Source organism: Phocoena phocoena, chromosome 8 (genome assembly GCF_963924675.1).
Source record: "Phocoena phocoena chromosome 8, mPhoPho1.1, whole genome shotgun sequence".
Taxonomy (NCBI): Eukaryota; Metazoa; Chordata; class Mammalia; order Artiodactyla; family Phocoenidae; genus Phocoena; species Phocoena phocoena.
In genome coordinates, this window is record NC_089226.1 from 64,316,113 (window position 1) to 64,332,910 (window position 16,798).

Below are 16,798 nucleotides of genomic sequence, written 5' to 3' on the forward strand. Positions count from 1 at the left end.
TAATTTCTCTGTCTTCTGCTATAGACTTCTCTCTCATACACTGTTAATTCCTCTTGAGTCCTTTCCTCAAAATTCTTTAGTGGAATTTTTAGAAACTGGACTGCTTTACTAGATCTCAGGTCAGATGAGTAATGCCTTCTAGTTCTGGTAGTGCTAATAACTAATGGAGGTTTTTTTACTTCAAAAATGACCTGAATTAGAGATTCCAATTAAACAAAAATTCTTCCTGGAAAGAGTATACTGGTAGTATAGTGAAATACATTAAAAGACCCATATCTAGGGCTTCCCTGGTGGCGCAGTGGTTGAGAGTCCGCCTGCCGATGCAGGGGACGCTGGTTCATGCCCCGGTCTGGGAAGATCCCACATGCCGCAGAGCGGCTGGGCCCGTGAGCCATGGCCGCTGAGCCTGTGCGTCCGGAGCCTGTGCTCCGCAACGGGAGAGGCCACAACAGTGTGAGGCCCGCGTACCGCAAAAAAAAAAAAAAAAAAAAGACCCACATCTAAATAAAGGTGATAGAGAAACAAACTAAATGAAACTAAACAACAACAACAAAAAAAAACCAAAAAAAGAAAATTCTTAAATGGGACTCATTTAGTAAACATTTGTTGACATCAGGCACTCTCCCCTCGGCACTTTATTAGGTTTTTTTTTTTTTGCGGTACGCGGGCCTCTCACTGCTGTGGCCTCTCCCGTTGCAGAGCACAGGCTCCGGACGCGCAGGCTCAGTGGCCATGGCTCACAGGCCCAGCTGCTCCGCGGCATGTGGGATCTTCCCGGACCGGGGCACGAACCCGTGTCCCCTGCATTGGCAGGTGGACTCTCAACCACTGCGCCACCAGGGAAGCCCTTCATTAGGTTTTGATATTGCAGGATAGATACAATAAAGATCTTCTCTTTAAGGAGCTTACAGAGTAGTGGGAGAAATGGAAACAGAAGCTTATTGGAGTTAAATCTTCTTACACATGATTTATCTTCCTTTTAAAAAAATGTTTATTTATTTAGGCTGTTCTAGGTCTTTGTTGTGGCATGCAGGATCCTTTTTCTTTTTAATATTTATTTATTTATTTGGTTGCTCTGGGTCTTAGTTGAGGCAGGCAGGCTCCTTAGTTGTGGCATGCATGTGGGATCTAGTTCCCTGGCCAGGGATCGAACCCGGGTCCCCTGCGTTGGGAGTGGAGTCTTACCCACTGGACCACCAGGAAGTCCCTGACTTATCTTCTTAAAGACATTTGTTTATGCTGTGATCCAGTGGGAGGCTGGAATCTAAGGAGACTGCCCAGATCGGGAGACTTTGTTGCCCATAGTGTGGCTTCTTCAAGAGGCATGGCAAAGCATAGTTCTTTGTGAATGACTCAAGTGAGTTAATTTCATCGACTTTATAGTCCTACAATGATCTCTTCATATTTTTTAATTTTATTGGTGCTCTCTAGCTGAAACCCCAGATAGAGAGCACTAATAAAATTAATTTTTAAAATTAATTAAAAAATTTTACATAAATATAAAAGCTTCACTTTTTCTGATTATAAAGGTAGAACATAGAATATTCAAACAATACTTTAAGGCAGAGGTCCCCAACTTTTTTGGCACCAGGGACCGGTTTCATGGAAGACAGTTTTCCCACAGAATGGGGGCGTTGAGGGGGTATGGTTCAGGCAGTAATGTGAGCGATAGGAAGCTATGGGGAGCAACAGATGAAGCTTTGCTAGCTCCCCTGCTGCTTACCTCCTGCTGTGCAGCCTGGTTTCTAACAGGCTGCGGACTGGTACTGGTCCATGGCCTGGGGGTTAGGGACCCCTGCTTTAAAGTATAGAGACAGGGACTTCCCTGGTGGTCCAGTGGTAAAGAATCCGCCTTACAATGCAGGGGACATGGGTTTGATCCCTGGTCAGGGAACTGATCCCACATGCCATGGGGCAAATAAGCCTGTGTGCTACAACTGCTGAGCTCATGTGCCTCAACTAGAGAACCTGCATGCTGCAAACTACAGAGCCCAGGTGCCTTGGAGCCTGAGCGCCACAACTAGAGAAGAGAAAACCCACCGCCACAGCTAGAGAGAAGCCTGGGCACCACAACAAAAGATCCCGCATGCCTCAATGAAGATCCCATGTGCCGTAGCTAAGACCTGATGAAGCCAAAAATAAATAAAATAAATAAATATTAAACAAATCTTAAAAAAAAATAAAGTATAGAGACACAGGTAAAAGCACCCGAAATTCTACCACCAAAGGCAGATGCAGTTAACTTTGCAATGATTTTCTAACATCTTTCACTCACCATCCTTCCTCCCTCTCTCTCCCTCTATCTCCCTTGCTTCCTACATGTATACACATGCATGCACACGTGTGCATATACTCATACATACATATCCTTTTATATAAATAGGATCCTATTTCATATGCTTTTGTAGCCTATTTTCTTAGACAGTGTGTTAGGGTCATGTTTCCATGTCAGTGCACATAGATACAGACACCATCATCCTTTATGACTATGAGCTATTTCATCGTGTTGATGAGTTATGCTTTGTTTAACTACTTTACTATTCACAGATATTTGAGGTGTTTTGATGTTTTCAGCCAGGGATGCTGCTAAACTTCCTACAATGCATAGGACACCTCCCCCTGCTCCCCAGCAAAGAATTATCTGGCCTAAAATGTCAGCAGTGACAGAGAAAACCTGCTGTATACCTTCTCCAGTGTTGGGTGTTGGCAATTTTTACTCCCCTGTGTCTGCTCAAACACCAGGTGTTGTTTTTCAGGCAAAAAGTAGTAGCTCTTTTAGTTTGCATTATGTTGATCACTAGCGAAGTTAAGCATCTTTTCCTATACTTATTAGTCATTAGCTTCTTTTGTGAATTTTCTGTTCGTGTCTGTGGTCCATTTTTAAAATTAGGCGTTCACCTTTTACTTAATAATTTCCAGGAGTAATTTGAATATTGGAGCTATTAGCCTTTTTTGTTTGTTTATAGTGTCTCTTTTTAAAGGGAAATTTAAGAATTTTTATGTGGTCAAATTTACCAATATTTTCTTTCTGAAGAGGGCTAAGTTAGTGAATTATCCAAAATAACTTATTAAAGGTAGTCTATGTAGAATGTAATCCAGTGGCATATACTGTAGTTCAATGGTAAACGTTCTGTGGACACATCACAACAGACGGTTTTGAGTTAGATATCCTTCCTTAATGTGTCCATAAGTGTTATGCTCCCACTGAGTCCTCCCTTAACCCTCTGCTAGTCACCGTAAAGGATATGGAAGAACAATATTAGGCAGGGTTTCCTCCCTTACTGAGCTGCAGTTAGGTATTTGAGATATTACTGGTATGTGAAACAGAATTCACGTTAAGTGCTGAATAGGAGTTCAGTGGACAGAGGGGGCGGTGAAGGTTTCCTAGAGTTTATGAAGAATAACCCAGTCTTGAAGAATGTGACTAGGCAAAAGAGAATGTTTCCAGTACCAGGCATGATTGTGGGACAGGCAGTTAGGAGACCTGGGTTCTTGTTTCTGATTTGTTACTAATCAGTTTGTGACTTAGGCAAGTCTCAGTCTTTTTTTTTTTTTGAGGTATGTGGGCCTCTCACTGTTGTGGCCTCTCCCATTGCGGAGCACAGGCTCCGGACGCGCAGGCTCAATGGCTATGGCTCACGGGCCCAGCCTCTCCGCAGCACGTGGGATCTTCCCTGACCGGGGCACCAACCCGTGTCCCCTGCATCGGCAGGTGCACTCTCAACCACTGCGCCACCAGGGAAGCCCAGGCCTCAGTCTTTATCAATGAAATAAGGAGATAGCAGTAGGCTATTTCCTAAGAGCATTTTCATTGTTAAAGTATTATGGTTTTACTGTGAAAAGAGAATTTTTAGAATGAATTTGTTCAGCATTTATTGAAAGCCTTCTTCATTCTGAGTAGCACGTTAAGTGCTGTGGGGATGCAAGGGTAGGTAAGACATGGGCCTTTCAGAAATTTACAGTCTTATGGGAGAGAGAAAATCACGTGTGGTAGTGTAAGATAAGAAATACAGAGTGCTTGGGAAATGCAGAGTGGGGAAGGCCATCTTGATTTTGGGAGGTGGAGGCTTCAGAAAGGGATGGCAGTTATGTTAGGTAGAAATGGAGGTGTAGGGGTGATTAGAGCAGAGGCCTGGATGGGTCAGGGGAGTGATACAGGGTTTGTTTGGGATGCTGTGAGTAAGCTTGTTTGACTAGATTTGTACAGTTGGTGCAGAGGGGTGGGAAAAAATAAGGCTACAAATGTAAAGTGGGGATGGCTTGCCAAGTGACTTAAATATGGAGCTCAGATACCTCTTTGGTTTTTACTTCTGTAGGCTTTTGATGACTTTCAGACAAGGTGTTAATGTGAGGTCAGCAGCCCTTGAAGATTAATTTGGTAAATGTCTAGGATGGTGATTGATTGCATTCAGGGACTGAGTCAGAGATGACTGAGATTTCTGAGGCTGAGTGTGATAAACATAATTTAAGAGAAAGCAAGCAGGCCTTAAGCAGTGACAAGCAGGAAGAAAAGATATTGTCGGGAAAGGGAAAATGAGTCCTTGTGGTAAGGGGCGGGACTTCTATTAAGACAATACTCTTAAGGCAGGGCATAGCTCTGGTAGGAAGTTGGTCATTCTGTTAGGAAGAGTTTTCTGGTAATTCGCCCTGAGCTTGAAATTTTATAAATCAGACAGGAATTTTCACATTTAAAAAAAAAGGTTGCCCATTATGAATTATAGTTCTGTAATTGTGTCAGTTAAGATAAGCTTGTCGGAATAGAGATCCCTACCCCCCTTTTTTTCAGTGTTGAATTTTGCCCATTACGCACATCCTGTAAAGGGAAACAGTCTGTGACTAGGGGGCTCATTTCAGAGAACCTTTGTAATCTCTACATCTTTGGGAGGGAGGAGGGTAAGCATTAGGCACTCATGTGTTAAAATACTGTTTAGTCATTCATCATCCCTGATATCTTTTCAGGATAGTTGGAGCAAAATGCTTAAAAAGGGTAAATGGCAAACCGCTGAAAAGGAACAGACCACACGAGCAGTTAATGAGTCATCTCTCTGTCAGCGGAGGCCCTGCAGAGGCATTAGCAGACAGCTATGAAGGAACTGGAGAGATGAGGGTCTGGCATGGATATGGATCTTTTATTGTAGTAACAATAGTTTATTCTTCAAATCGGGGCCTGAGAGCAAAGTTGCTTAGCAGTTATGTGGGCGTTGAAAGAATGGCCTTTGGAGGAGCAGGCATTTGAAGTAGGATAAATTCAACTTTCTCAAGAAACTTGCAAACACTGATTAGAGTGATTGAGGGGCAGTCCTTTTACAAATCAAGAACTTGTAGTCCTATTTCCTCTTGATTGCTTTTGTCCTCATCTGTTTTCCAGCTTCCGCATGGGGAGAGGAGGCTAGTACCTCTTGGAACAGTTTCCCCCAAAGGCGGGTGCTGAGAGATGAGGGCTTCCAGAGAGACAGTGGTCCCAGATTTCCAGACGGATGTGTTCTTCACCACTGGATTTAAGTTGGCTCCACTGAATAGCTCCAGCCATGTTGCTGGGTGCTGGAGAACTGACCGGGTGGGCACCTTAGCAATAACGTGCATGCATGGCCACAGCATTCATGTCACTTTTGTATAGGCAGGGCTCTCTTTTTTTCCAGGAGGAGAGGGAATGTGGCCGGGCAGGGAAAGGGCACCAAAGTATAAGGTTTGGGTTCTAGACCTAGTTTCACGGCACATAAAACTCTGTCATCTGGGGGACATCTCCTTATCTCTCACTCAGCCTCTTCATCTGTAAAGTAGCAATACCATCTACTTTCCAGGGGTGAGACTAAAACCAACTAATGGATGATGTGAGTCTACTCTAAAAAGCATAAACTGCTGTTTAAGCTTATGGAGATTTTACTTCTTATTATTAGTTTATATTCTGGCCTTCAAGAATTTGTTTTTTTAAATACATTTTACTTTTTACTTAAAAAAAAACGAGATATTGTCTAGGCTTTAAAAAAATTACTGATAAAAATTTTTTTAAAGTTTAAAAGATGGCACATTTTTTTTCTTTTAGTTACAAAACTTTTCCAGTTATCTATTATTCAGTTTGTTATTTTGTTTGAAGAAGACTTCCCAGTTCTAGGCCTTACTAACATTGAAAAAAGCCGAATTTCTGATCTAAATTATAGTTCTTTCTGTTGAGTTCATGAAATGAGTTTGGGTTGATAGTTAAGGATTGAGCTTTTAAAAACATTATTTTTAGAGACAAGTCACCAACTCTTCCTTTTGCAGTGAGGATACTGAGACTAAGCGAGTAAGTAGCAAAATATTCTAATATTTAAAAAGGGTAAATGGCAAACCACTGTACAGGAACAGACCACATGAATAGGGCTGGTACTCAGGTCTCCTCCTCCAGGGTCCTTTAATATAATCTGCCTCCCTCACAGTTTGCTTAACTAAATGAAGGTGGTTGAGAAAGTTATCACTGGATTTAGTTATCCCTGTATTTAATTGTCCAAGGCTGAAGTCTAGAGTTTAAATCTAAATCTTCAATGGGATCACTGGTTGAACTAAAGCAGCTCTGCAAAGATGTTGTTGACTTTAGAAAACTGGAAACATAATGTTCCTTGTTACTGGAGAGCGTTGGACCAGCAATTACAAAACCTGACTTCTAGTCTCAGTTATCCTAAGTAACCTAGTCAAGAAAAACAAATTTAATCTCTTTGAGCCAGTACTCACCATCTGTAAGATGAGAAGGATGACAATATGGTATCTAAGGCCCCTGCCAGGGCTTTAGTTGGAGGATCTGTGAAACCCAAAGGCAAAGAAAGGGATGGGTGTGAGAGAGAGTGGTGTCTGCTTTTTGTACCCTGAGGATTTTGCATTAATCAGTTACTTTTCTCATGTTATTTCTCTATTGGAAAGCTTTCCAATTGCCCTTTTCCTATCCAAAAGCTCTTTTTATTTTAAGGCCTAGGTTACATTTCACTTAGTCTGTGAAGTCATTGTAGCACACACTATTCTTTCTGAGCTCATTTATTGCCCTTACATCTTATTCATCCATTAGTCATGGTACATTGCTGTGGAATATGTCTTCCTTTTATACCTAATCTCTAGGGAGTAAGTTAGTGTAGAAGAAAAAGTGTAGAGTTCGAAGATAAGTAGATTTAGCTGTATGGGCTTAAGCTGGCCATTAAGAAAAGTGCGCGCGCGTGTATGTATGTGTGTGTGTGTGTGTGTGTGTGTGTGTGTATGTGCGTGTGTGTGTATATATATATATGTGTGTGTATATATGTCTGTGTGTGTATTGTGTGTGTGTACGTGTATGTGTGTGTGTATGTGTGTATATATACGTGTGTGTGTGTGTGTTTAATTTTTAAAATAGTTTTTATGTTTTTTGAATAGGGAAAATTTTTTCCTAAACTTAATGAAAAGGGAGATACAGTAAGAAATCTTCTTTTGCTCCTGGTCTGCAGTCATACTAGTTTTCTCCCCATGGTTACTCGTTTCTTATATATCCTTCTAGAGTATCTTATTTTTTCTTCCTTTTACTTTTACATAAAAGATAACACACTATATGTAGTCTTAGGTACATTGCTTTTTTCACTTAAGTTATCTTGTAGATCTTTACGTATCACTACTCAGTGAGTTCCTCACTGTTCTTAATGTTCTATGAACGTACCATAGGTTAACCTGTGGTTGGGAATTTTAACTTGAGTAAAGTCCCAAATAATTTAAAAATTTGAATGACCATTGAGCCTTATATGAGGAGTATGCTCTTTATTTCTCTATATTTCCATGGTATGTTGCAGTTTTTAAGCTCCTTGCATTCCTGAAGTTGATCCTCACAAAACCTTTCTGGAGGTAGATAATTACTCTGTAGGTTTTACTAGGTAAATAGAGAAAGGAAACGTCTATTTAGGATTTTGCTGACTGTGGTGCAAGGTTCAGTAAAAGCTCCACCGTGCCCTTTTCATGTGCTTTACTACTGGCAAATAGAAGTTTTACTTGAGAAAAACAGCCTGCTTTGTAGGGGCTGATAGAAGTCTTCATTACTTCATTTATAACCATTTGTGAGTTTACTTCCTTTACTTTACTTACTTCCTTAAAACCAGTAGAGCATGTAGAAAAGGATCTCCACATAAATGAAGCTTTGAGAAACAAAACAAATGTAGAAAGAAGATATGCAAATTTTTTTTATAGGTTAATTTTTTTAATCTTAAAAAATTCTAACGAAATATGTGTGTGCAAAAAAAGTAACTTGCTTTATGGAATTGAAAGTATTCATTGAGATGAATTTGGCTCCTTAAGCGATTAAATGGGTAGGGCTGAGACAAATAGGGAAGATTTTAACCTGGGATTTAACATCTAATAAGATTCTGTGTTAGAGGCAGCATGGCCTTAGCTCTGTAATTTGACCTGTTTAGAATGCACAAATGGAATGGAAGGGATTTAAGTTTTATATTTAGATTTTCATTTAATAAGAAAAAAGAGTAGTACTGAAAGAGCCCTGACTGCTAACTCAGCTACCTGAATGTTAAAGTGTGCACTTCGATTATTGCAAGACCAGGATGCAGATTTTTTTTTTTTTTTTTTTGCGGTACGTGGGCCTCTCACTGTTGTGGCCTCTCCCGTTGTGGAGCACAGGCTCCGGACGCGCAGGCTCAGCGGCCATGGCTCACGGGCCTAGCCGCTCTGCGGCATGTGGGATCCTTCCGGACTGGGTCATGAACCCATGTCCCCTGCATCGGCAGGCGGACTCTCAACCACTGCGCCACCAGGGAAGCCCCAGGATGCAGATTTTTTTTTTTTTTTTCTTTTCGTGGTACGTGGGCCTCTCACTGTTGTGGCCTCTCCCATTGCGGAGCACAGGCTCCGGACGCGCAGGCTCAGCGGCCATGGCTCACGGGCCCAGCCGCTCCGCAGCATGTGGGGTCTTCCCGGACCGGGGCACGAACCCGCGGTCCCCTGCATCGGCAGGCGGACTCTCAACCACTGCGCCACCAGGGAAGCCCCAGGATGCAGATTTTTGACAGAATATTTTCAAGCATTTTGGTGACTCCTGAGATTTTTTTGCTATTGATTTTTCATGTATTTCTAAATCGGGCCCTTGATTTCTTTCTCTTTTTATATTTATACTCTTTTATACTCATCCTGAAAACTTAGCCTAGCATCACAGAATTTTAGAGATGTTTGGATGCTTAGAGATTACTAATTAATATCTGGTATATTTGTATATTAACTTGGCCCTTTATATTGAACAAAGGAGAGAACTGAAGCCCAGAGAGGTTTGTGGCTGGGCCCAGGTCAGCCACCGTGTCCAGAACCCCCAGCTGCAGCTGTTCAGAGCCAGGTTCTTTCTCTTACAGCTCTACTTGATGGACTGCTCTACTTAGGAGAAGTTTAATTTTAAACACATTCTCTCGCTCTTTCCCCCCTTTTTCTTTCTAATGTGGGCCAATTAATAAAAGACTACAAGGAGTCTGGTAGCCACAGATCTTGCATGGAGCCTGGCTCATTGGAGGGCATGTAAGAGAGACTTGTTTGAAGTGGACCAGAGCTGGGGAGGCAATGAGACACTATGGGTAACAGGTGGGGAGCTGGCAGCCGGCAATTTATTCTTCATCTTTCTCTCCCCAGGACAGGGAGCAGCCAGTTGTGTTCGGACAGTGAAGGTGCCGTGCGCTGGTTAGTGGATGCCTCTAAACTACCCCTTTTCTCCCTTAGGTCCTTTCCCATAACCTGTGCACAGTGCTGAAGGTTCCACATGACCCTGTTGCCCTTGAAGAGCACTTCCGGGATGATGATGAGGGGCCTGTCTCCAATCAGGGCTACATGCCATATTTAAACAAGTTCATTCTGGAAAAGGTATGACTCCAATCTCTTCCTTCTTACAGCATTGTTCAGATTGCACATTTCAGGTGGGCCCTATAGCCCCTTGTTGGTGAGTTCACTAAGGAGTTTAGGTGTGAAGCATCACGAGATAAATCAGAAAGGAAAGAAAGAATGAGACTGACAGTACTCCTATTTCTCTCTCTTCTCCAGTGTCTTCTAAAACTTCGTTCGATATTTTTATGACTTGGCTCTTTTTGGAAATTAAGTATTCTGTATTAATCTGTACCTGTCTTCTCTTAGGGAGCTGTTTTTTCTTTTTAAATTCTGGTTCCACATGTACTGGCAATGATTGTTAAAGCATGGATATGATGGGGTAAAATGTAATGTTAATTATCTTTATAGATATCATACAGCAAAACTTTCATCCTAGACTTTTTCGGGTGCCACTTGGATGTTTCCTCTGGGATATGTTATGAGTAAAGATGCTGTAAAAAATGATTATGCGGGCTCCCCTGGTGGCACAGTGGTTGAGAGTCCGCCTGCTGATGCAGGGGACACAGGTTCGTGCCCCAGTCCAGGAAGATCCCACATGCCACGGAGCGGCTGGGCCCATGAGCCATGGCTGCTGAGCCTGCACGTCCGGAGCCTGTGCTCCGCAAGGGGAGAGGCCACAACAGTGAGAGGCCCGCATACTGAAAAAAAAAAAAAAAAAAAGATTATGTGTTTGGAAGCCATATTGGTATTTTCTGCTGGGTTTGGTTTCTCCCTTGGTTTGGATAATTAAAAATTGACACAGTAAAGTTTTGACTTTAATGTTCTTTTATTTTTTTTTTAAGAAAATAATCTAAATTGATGGCACATTTAATTAAAAACATTGGTGATTAAAAAATTACAAAAAGTAGCTTTGTTATTAAATAGTCAATTAATACAAATATATGAAATAAAAAGTAAAACCTCTTTACCCTTTTTAGTCTGACTCTGTAGGAGTAACCACTTTTAACTGTTTGATGAATATCTTTGCTGACCTTTTTATAGACATGCAAATACACACTTATGCAATACATGGTATTTTGTTTCTATACCAATAGGATTATGCTACATATAGTTCAACTTACTTTTTTAACTGAACAATATATTAGTGTCATCTTTCCATATCATGTACATTTAGTTTAGGTATGAAAGTAATCATATGCACATGAAGGGTTGGGAATTACTGCTTTTGCTTATTTATAACACCAAGCTTGAAATTTTTGGATATATGTCAAAAATGTCTTTTAAAAAGTGACAGTGATAATACTTTTAAATTAAAAATAAAACACATTAAAAAGCCTGAAAAAAAAAAAAAAAAAAAGCCTGTTTTCCAATCACCTAAATACCATAACTATTGACATAATTTTTCTGTTGACTGTTTTGGGATTTTTATAGCTACTTATATTTATAAATTCTTTTTATAGTTAAGTGTCTTTTTTATTAAAGCAAAGTACAGTAATTAAAATTTACAGTAATAATTTAAGTTACTGGTATGGAGAATGCCAAAATGTTGGTCAGCATTCTTTTTAAAAATCACATTATATGTTTTAGAAATTTTGCAGCAAAGATTGTCCAAATTGCAGTGTATTCACCTAGGTAGTATTCTTTGTAGCTATATCTGTTATTCCATATCAGCCTCATAATACAATTTTTTGCTCTTTATTTGTGTGTGTATGTTTTATACATATACTTGGTCATGCTTTAATTAGAAACAACTGCAGAGGGAGAAACCACACCATAATGAAATGAAAGACTTGATCAGACTCACAAAAGCCACATATTGTGTGGTCCAATTTATGTGAAATGTCCAAAATAGGCAAACACATAGAGATATAGAATAGATTAGTGGTTGCCAGAGGCTGAGGGGAAGTGGGAATGGTGAGTGACTACTGATGGGTTTGGGATTTCTTTTTGGGGTGATGAAAATGTTCTAGAGTTACATAGTGATGATGGTTGCAAAACCTTGTGAATATACTAAAAACTACTAAAATGCATACTTTAAGGGTGAATTTTATGGAATGTGAATTATATCATGATAAAAAAGATTCAAACAAATTATACAGAAACTGATGTGTGAGGTTTCAAAACTTCACAGTATGATGCTGTACTATTTTCTAAAGCTTTTTTGGGCTGTCTTTCTGTTTATTAATCAGGTAGCTCATTTGTGTTTATAGTTGTATTATAACTAAAAATGTCTTTTTTGGTGAAGAAATTCTTTTTATTTAGAAAAAATTCCCCCAGCTTTATTGAGATATTATTGATACCTAATATATGTAAATTGAAGGTGTACAACGTGATGATTTTTTTAATCTAACTTTTTAAAAAATTTTATTTATTTCTGTCTGTGTTGAGTCTTTGTTGTGGTGCATGGGCTTCTCTTGGCGGTGGCTTCTCTTGTTGCGGAGCACGGGTTCTAAGTGTGCGGGCCTCAGTAGTTGTGGCTCTCGGGCTCTAGAGCGCAGGCTCGGTAGTTTTGGTGCATGGACTTAGTTGCTCCGTGGCATGTGGGATCTTCCTGGACCAGGGCTCAAACCCATGTCCCCTGCATTGGCAGGCGGAGTCTTAACCACTGCACCACTAGGGAAGTCCCCCAACGTGATGATTTGATACATATATATATTGCGAAATGATTACCACGGTAAGGTTAATTGTGTTATCATTGCCTCCCATAGTTACCTTTTTTTTCCCTGTGGTTATAGCTTTTAAGATCTACTCTCTTAACAACATTCAGGTATATAGTCCTGTATTGTTAATTGTTGTCACAATGCTGTGCACTAGATCCCAGATCTTATTCATCTTAAAGCTGAAAGTTTGTACCCTTTGACCAGCATCTCGCCATTTCCCCTACCCCCCAGCTCCTGACAACCACCATTCTACTCTCTTATTTCTTTGAGTTCATTGTTTTAAATAGTCTGCATTATAACTGAGAACATATAGTATTTGTTTTTCTGTATCTTAAAGAAATTCTCTTAACCATGATTAGTTACAACAGCTTCAGAATCCTTGAGTTTACCGTTTGATATTTCTGCACTAATTTAAATAAAAGGCAAGAGGTTTTGAATACAATTATAGTGGTGAGAACATTTACACTCCATTAACAACCGCTAAGACAAGTGGTTAGGATATGGTACATGCCCAGATCCCACAGAAGGGGTTAAAATTAGATATATCCCTCTTTTATTCTCCCAATATCTATTTTAATCAAGTTTAGGCCCTATGAACTAGAAACAAGACAGTCAGTCTGCAATGGACCATCAAACCCAAAGGACTCCCTTTCTCTGTGCGTCTAGGACAAACAACGGCTAGTTCCCTAATTTTTTCCCCTAAAGTATGTGTTAGCACTCTGGCATCATGGACTTTAAATAAATAAAAAATAAAGACTTATTGTCTTCCCTACTTTTAAAATACAAAAATGTGTTTTAAACAGATACTATAACCTCATCATATTTTTACTTTTCAAAAATTTCAATTTATTTAAACAAAATCAAACCAAGTTCACATAGTAAACATGTCTTATATTCAGCAAATGTTTGATGACCTGCTGTGTGCATGTGTTTAATCTTAAAAACTAAAGACAATAAGCAGAATTATGTCTGTTATTAAAATATATAGAACAGGGACTTCCCTGCTGGCACAGTGGTTAAGAATCTGCCTGCCAATGCAGGGGACACGGGTTTGAGCCCTGGTCTGGGAAGATCCCACATGCCATGGATCAACTAAGCCCGTGCACCACAACTACTGAGCCTGCACTCTAGAGCCCAGGAGCCACGACTACTGAAGACTGCGCACCTAGATCCCGTGCTCCACAGCAAGAGAAGCCACCACAATGAGAAGCCTGCGCACCGCAACGAAGAGTGGCCCCCGCTCACCACAACTAGAGAAAGCCTGCGCGCAGCAACGAAGACCCAACGCAGCCAAAAATAAATAAAATAAAATAAATAAATTTATATATATTAAAAAAATATATATATATACACATATATATAAATGAAACATACTGGGGGATTCTCAGAAATCTGGAAATTGCTTTGTTTTTCAGTGCTAGAATTTGTGTGGGCTGGACTAGTAGATAGAGAAACATGGTTGAATATCTGAAGTGCTGTACCCTGATACCACATTTTGTTCTCCTTGATGTAACTCTCTTTAAACATCTTGAATTTTAAAGTTTTAAAATGTTCTTTGTTTTAGTATTTAGGTATTTAAAAGTTTTGTAACTGGGGGAGAAAATACAGCAGTATTTAAAAAGTCCAAAATTAGCCACAAAATTTGGGGAAAAACTTTATTCACAGAGCAAGTGAGGATGTGATGAAACAGTGAGCCCTTGTTTATTATTGCTTAGCCACCTGGAGTGGAATTTTGCCTGGCCTTCAATCCAAATAAAGCAGGCAAGGTTTTTGTGGTGTGGGTTTAAATTGAGCAAAGATTCATGCCTTGTTTTGAAACTTGGTTGAAAAAAATGCCAATAGTGACTGAAGAATGTTAACATAAAAACTTAGAGATTGTCATCAGTTATGCAATGAAAATATGAAATGACTAAACATTTGCAAGATGTGCTTTCCTATATATGTGTGTGTGTGTGTGTGTGTGTGTGTGTGTGTGTGTAAAGTCTCATTTGATCTTCATGGTAATCCTGTGATGATTCACAACTGGAATTCTTATCCCCATTTAACTTGGGAGGAAATAGAGTGCATAAGGTTGCCTAGCTAAAAAGGGGTAGATAGATTTTGAACCTAAGCCATTTCACTTCTAGACCAGTGTCCTTTTAACTATATGTACTATTGAGGGATTAATTACTCCCTCCCAGAATTAATGTTTTCCAGTTACTGGTTATGTAAGGGCAGGGGTAGAATGGTTTAAAAGCCATTCTGATCATCTCAGACTATCTCAGCCTCCTTCTAGTTCTCTTAGGTTCTTTCTCAAGTGTTTTAAGGTGATTTTTTCTTCTTAATTAGTATCTGGTGTTCCTCAGTGTTCATTTTGGTCATTTCCCCCCCAGGTTATTTGAGAGGTTTTCTGCCTTTGCCTAAGAGAATTACTCAGAAGGGGTTGAGACCAAGAGATAAATTATAGTGAAACTTGCTTTGCAAAAAGTAATTTTTCTATTTGGTTTCTATATTTGCTTCTTCAGAGAGAATAATTCCTGTTGTTCTTCACATTGATAGAATTTATTTTCAGCTTTCCTGAGGCTTCAGATGATTAACATGTGTGTTCTTGTAGCAAATATTTTGCCTCCGCTGATTGTTAACTTTTTCTTTGCTTATTTGTTAAATTTCTTCTTTAGAAGAAACAGGATTAGAAGAATAGGATTCTGGGGACTTCCTGGGTGGCCCAGTGGTTAAGAATCCACCTGCCAATGCAGGGGACACGGGTTTGAGCCCTGGTCCGGGAAGATCCCACATGCCGCGGAGCAGCTAAGCCTGTGTGCCACAGCTACTGAGCCTGCGCTCTAGAGCCCGCGAGCCACAACTACTGAGCCTGCGCGCTTAGAACCCATGCTCCGCAGCAAGAGAAGCCACCACAATGAGAAGCCCGCACACCACAACAAACAGTAGCCCCCGCTCGCCACAACTAGAGAAAGCCTGCACAGAGCAATGAAGACCTGACGCAGCCATACATACATACATACATACATAAATAAAAGAATAGGAGTCTGTGAACATCTAGGAAGAATTTTTTGTGAGCTTCCCCCCACCCCTCTTTTTTTTGGGCAAAAAACCACTGCGCCTGGCTTATCTGATAGTGAGTAATTGAAGAAAGTGTTATATTGTTAACTTTTTACTATTGAGCCCTAGTAGACTACATAAAAAACTAGTTCTGCCTCAGCATGTTTATGAGGCAAACTAAGCCTTTCATGAGATTTAATAGCCTAATGGGCTTTTTGGTCCAAATCATGGTCAGTTATTTTCCCTGATTCTACACAATAAAGGTTGGTCTGGGCTATTTGATGATTAAAAACCAGTAATCCATTGGCAATAAGCCAAGTCCTAATTGGGGAATTTGCTGCTTTCTAACATAATCCTTTTTTTTTGTTTTGTTTTTTTGGGAAACATACACACACACACACAAAAGAAAAACACACAAAGAGAAAAATTTTTGTTCAATATAATGTCCCTTTTCTAGAGTCTAGCAGTCTCTGCTTTCTGTTTTCCTAGGCTGGACATTTTTGCTTTCTTACCGGAGGCTTGCTCTTCCTGTGTTAGTTATAGTTCTATAAAATGAGTTTTCAAATTTCTTTTAGTGGAATGAATATGCCTTCGCATTCAAAATGTTGTCAAATGTATGCCTAACAAGTATCATTTAATAGGAAGGGGTACTGCTCTTAAGTTCCCCAAACCATGCTTTTGTACAGTTCTTTCTTATTGTCCTATAGCCTATGTTATTTTTTTCTTTCATTGTTGCTTGAAAGTTATATAGTATTAATTTGGTACAGTGGTCAAGTTGGACTCTACATTTTGATCAGATTTGTAAAGTTACACAGGACTAAAAACTTCGGAGTGATTAAAGAGGTTCCCTGCTGAGAATATGGGTGACTTTATGTCATTGAATACTTTGGCCAGCAATATAAATCTAAGAGTGATGTAGTTTAAAGAAATACTGTTTTCAAAAATAGCAGCTTTACTGAGATGTAATTCATGTACCATACAGTTTAACTATTTAAAGGGTACAATTTGGTGGTTTTTAGTATAGTCACATTTTTGTGCAACCATCACTAAAATCAGTTTTAGAAGATTTCATTACCCTCCCTCAAAAAAACTGTACCCATTAACCCTTACTCTCCTCTCACAGCCCTAGGCAACCACTAATCTACTTTCTACCTCTATGGATTTACCTATTCTGAGCTCATACAATATGACTGGAATCATAATATGTGGTCTTTTGTGTATGTCTTCTTTCACTTAGCATTATGTTTTCAAAATTCATCCATGTTGTAGTACTTAACAGTACTTCATTTCTTTTTATGGCT

At 39.8% G+C, this 16,798-nt stretch overlaps 1 protein-coding gene across 2 annotated transcripts in view; it reads left to right on the top strand.

Annotated features, from left to right (window-relative positions):
• Positions 1 to 16,798, top strand: part of SWAP70 (switching B cell complex subunit SWAP70) — a 75,117-nt gene that overhangs the window by 15,072 nt on the left and 43,247 nt on the right. For both annotated transcript variants that reach the window (XM_065881716.1, XM_065881717.1), the window contains exon 2: positions 9,697 to 9,837. In XM_065881716.1, the coding sequence (XP_065737788.1) occupies positions 9,697 to 9,837 (141 nt within the window). The remainder of the gene's footprint in view (positions 1 to 9,696; positions 9,838 to 16,798) is intronic.